The 3,479-nt window shown below is 37.1% G+C and overlaps 1 protein-coding gene across 1 annotated transcript; it reads left to right on the top strand.

The window, feature by feature from the left end:
• The first annotated feature begins 290 nt into the window (after positions 1–290).
• Positions 291–2,934, top strand: aqp11 (aquaporin 11). Its single transcript, XM_077193920.1, has 3 exons — positions 291–1,072; positions 1,380–1,496; positions 2,238–2,934. Exons 1-3 carry the CDS (start codon positions 475–477, stop codon positions 2,348–2,350), a joined length of 828 nt encoding a protein of 275 aa, XP_077050035.1. The 5' UTR covers positions 291–474; the 3' UTR covers positions 2,351–2,934.
• The last annotated feature ends 545 nt before the right edge of the window (positions 2,935–3,479 follow it).

Raw genomic sequence — 3,479 nt, 5'->3', positions numbered from 1 at the left:
ACAGTATAATATTCTGTTCGATTAAAAGGGCATGCAGTGATTTGGGGAATCTATATTTGTTCATTTCTGGTCAGATTTATTTATCTTGCAGATAAATGTTTATTCTGGTAACATCTGGTTCTTTATAAATCCTACTACGGTAGAGGATTGTATCATGCATATTTTTACGTAACAAGACATTCTCCTACCTGATTGGCTGAAGGACAGACGTGGGCGGTATTCAGGTGACGAAATATGAATCGCTGTTAGAGGTTGGATCATGAATAGGAATAAGGTTACGTGCTTGAGCACTCCCGAAAGCAACTATTTAATATTCATGAGTCAAGTATTTTGCCATAGTAGCTGCACAGATTGAATTGTAGTAGGCGGGGTAAATGGCGCAAAAGCGGAACCGCTCTACTAAAGTTGCCTGACAGGATTAACGTTAGAGTTTTGCTGGATTATTCGTAGTGTGGTCGGACGGAGCTGGCAGAGATGGACAATCTCACCATATCTCTGTCCTTATTGGTGGGAATTGTAGTTTTTAGCGAGGTGGCGAGAAGGACAGTTTCATATCTATTCCCAAATCGTAACTGGATCACCTATGTGCTGGAGTTTATTTCCACTTTTCAGTTGTGCGCGTGCACGCACGAGTTAACGCTGCTCGCGGAGGTGGGCAGACTGGAGCCGCAGATCGGACTGACCCTCACGTACCTCATCACGGTGATCCACGTGCTTTCTTTTCACGGTGCGATCTGTAACCCAACCGGCTCTCTGGAGCAGCTCTACCGCGGGACTCTCACGCGCAGACGCGCATTGGCACAGATGTCATGCCAGCTGATCGCGGCTGTGGTGGCACGGCTAGTGATGCCTCCCCTGTGGTCACTTGCGCTCTCAGACCTGCATGAACTGCACACACTGATGGACTTTAAATGCACGAACAGCCCCATTAATGCCCCTTTGCTGCAGGCCGCCGCGGTGGAGCTGAGCTGCGCGTTTGTGATGCACTCTGCGGCGTCCAACCTGGACAAAGTGGAGGAGAAATATCGGGTTCATGTAATAGCTGCTGTCATCACAACTTTAGTCTATGCGGGTGTGTGCACTAATCCAAAATTTCGCGGTTGTACCATGACTCAAATATAATAATTATTCAGGACCACCACAGTACTGTATGACCAGTGCAAGCGTTTTTATTGTCAAATCAAAGTAATCTATCTATCTATCTATCTATCTATCTATCTATCTATCTATCTATCTATCTATCTATCTGTCTGTCTGTCTGTCTGTCTGTCTGTCTGTTCTTTAAAGCATGCAGATCTTGTCTATTGATATTTCAGTAACATGCATATGCTGTTAATTGCAGTACAACTGTGTTCAGGATGCTACTGTGTTTTGTAAAGGTGGAAGTTTCACCGGAGCTGTGTTCAATCCAGCACTGGCATTCTCAATACAGTTCCCCTGTCCTGGAAACACTTTTGCAGAGTACGGTTTTGTGTACTGGATGGGACCAATATTAGGTGAGCATGATTACAACATGACATACTTTACCTTTAAAGGCCAGATCCATAAAACATTTTTAAAAATCCTTTTGAGACTGTTGTGTGATCTACTGATAGTAAGTATTTGGTAGAAAAAAGGTGTATCATGTCAAACACTTCACAAGTAATAAGACAAAACAATAAAATGTGTAACACTTTACAATAAGGTTCATTAGTTAACTACCTTAGTTAACATGAACTAAGAATGAACAATACTTCTTCAGCATTTATTCATCTTAGTTAATATTAATTTCAACATTTACTAATACATTATTAAAATCAAAGGTTGTATTTGTTTACATTAGTTAATGCACTATAACCTAACATGAACAATGAACAGCTGTATTTTTATTAACTAACATTAACAAAGATTTAAAAATACTGTAATAAATGTATTGCTAATTGTTAGTTAATACAATAACTAATGTTAACTATTTCACATTATTGTAAAGTGTGACCAAAATGTCTTTAGGTCCAGAATAATAACACAGCATGATACTCGTGAAAAACTAAAACTGCAGCATGAAGGTTTGAGAATACTGTTCTAAATGTTTATATACTCACAAACCAAACCTACAACACGCATCTCAGATACACACAGCCCATGGATGTTCGTTCATATAGTACATTTGTTAATAACAGCAAGACATTTTCAGTTCTCTGTGTTCCACCAGTATATTCAGTGGTTCATGCTGGTTTTCAACTCTTTCTGAATTACAGGTATGGCAGGCTCTCTGCTTCTTTTTGACAAAGTGATCCCTGCCATTTCAGGGAAAAGCACAATTCCAAAGCACTTGAACTCTAAAGGACTCAAGAAGAAAAAGATTAATTAAGACAGTTTTATAAAATATCAATAGTAATTACTCATCCATATGTAGTTATATACTGTGAATATACAGGACACTAATTTTCCAGCTCATCTTAAAGTAATAATGAAACTGGATGGACCTTAATGGTTTCATTTTTAGAAGAGTTTTACTGACATTGTTTTCAAAATATCTTAAGTGTCTTTTTTTTTAATGATAACATGCAAATTCATGAAGCACATTGATTATGTAATGACACATAGCTGCAGGTTTACAGCACACAGTGTGCCGAGAAGCATTGGTGACCATTACAAACTGTTATCTTAACAAATGAACATTCCTGGAATAAGACACACAAAGTATTCTAGTGCTGTTGGGATACTATTTTGTGTTTTGTTCTGCTAGCGATGATTCTTACCTAGTAATAGGTAAATGTTCTAGTATTAGTAATCTTAAACACAGTTTTGCAGTGCCTTTGGATTATCCTGGGTAAAATAAGAAGGGTGAACCAGACCAGATAGAGTGCCATGTACAAGCAAATGCAGAATGTAAAATATGGCATAACACACTTCTGTGTTACAAGAAATTAAATGAAGCAGAACTAAAACCTATTTATTAGTCTGTTTTTTTTATTACTTTTCTTAAAATCACATGGATCTGTGGTTATTTAACTCTGATTTGTTGAACAAAGTGATATGGCATTTTGTTTTACTAAGCTGCCAAAGCAATAAAAGACAAGCAAATAAAGTGAAATATTGTGAGATGTTGGTTGCATAAGACGCTCACTCATGAAAAATTGTTGAAATGATGGACTTTAATGTGCTGTCAAATTCCAGCTTTAATCTAAACATTTGAGTACTGGAAACTTACTTTCACATTGAAGGCTGGTCAAATCACACGACAAAGGAGAATACTCAAATAGTCTTTATTTCATAATCCAAAATTACTCAAAACACAGGAATACGTAAAAATAAGTTGCTGCCTTATATTTTTAAGTTCAATACAACTTGGATGTTTAAGTAATTTCAACCTAAATTACATCAAACTGACCTAAAATGAGTTGAATCTTGTAAAACTTCTAAAAAAAAAAAGTTCAAAATGGCTTAACTTATTTTAATGAGTTAAAGCAATGTAAAAACATGTCATAACTTATTGA

This window comes from Siphateles boraxobius, unplaced genomic scaffold (genome assembly GCF_051911475.1).
Source record: "Siphateles boraxobius isolate OS27281-9 unplaced genomic scaffold, OSU_SipBor_1 31, whole genome shotgun sequence".
In the NCBI taxonomy this organism is placed as follows: domain Eukaryota; kingdom Metazoa; phylum Chordata; class Actinopteri; order Cypriniformes; family Leuciscidae; genus Siphateles; species Siphateles boraxobius.
Note: the sequence above shows the minus strand (reverse complement) of the source record. Positions and strands in the feature narration are given on the sequence as shown.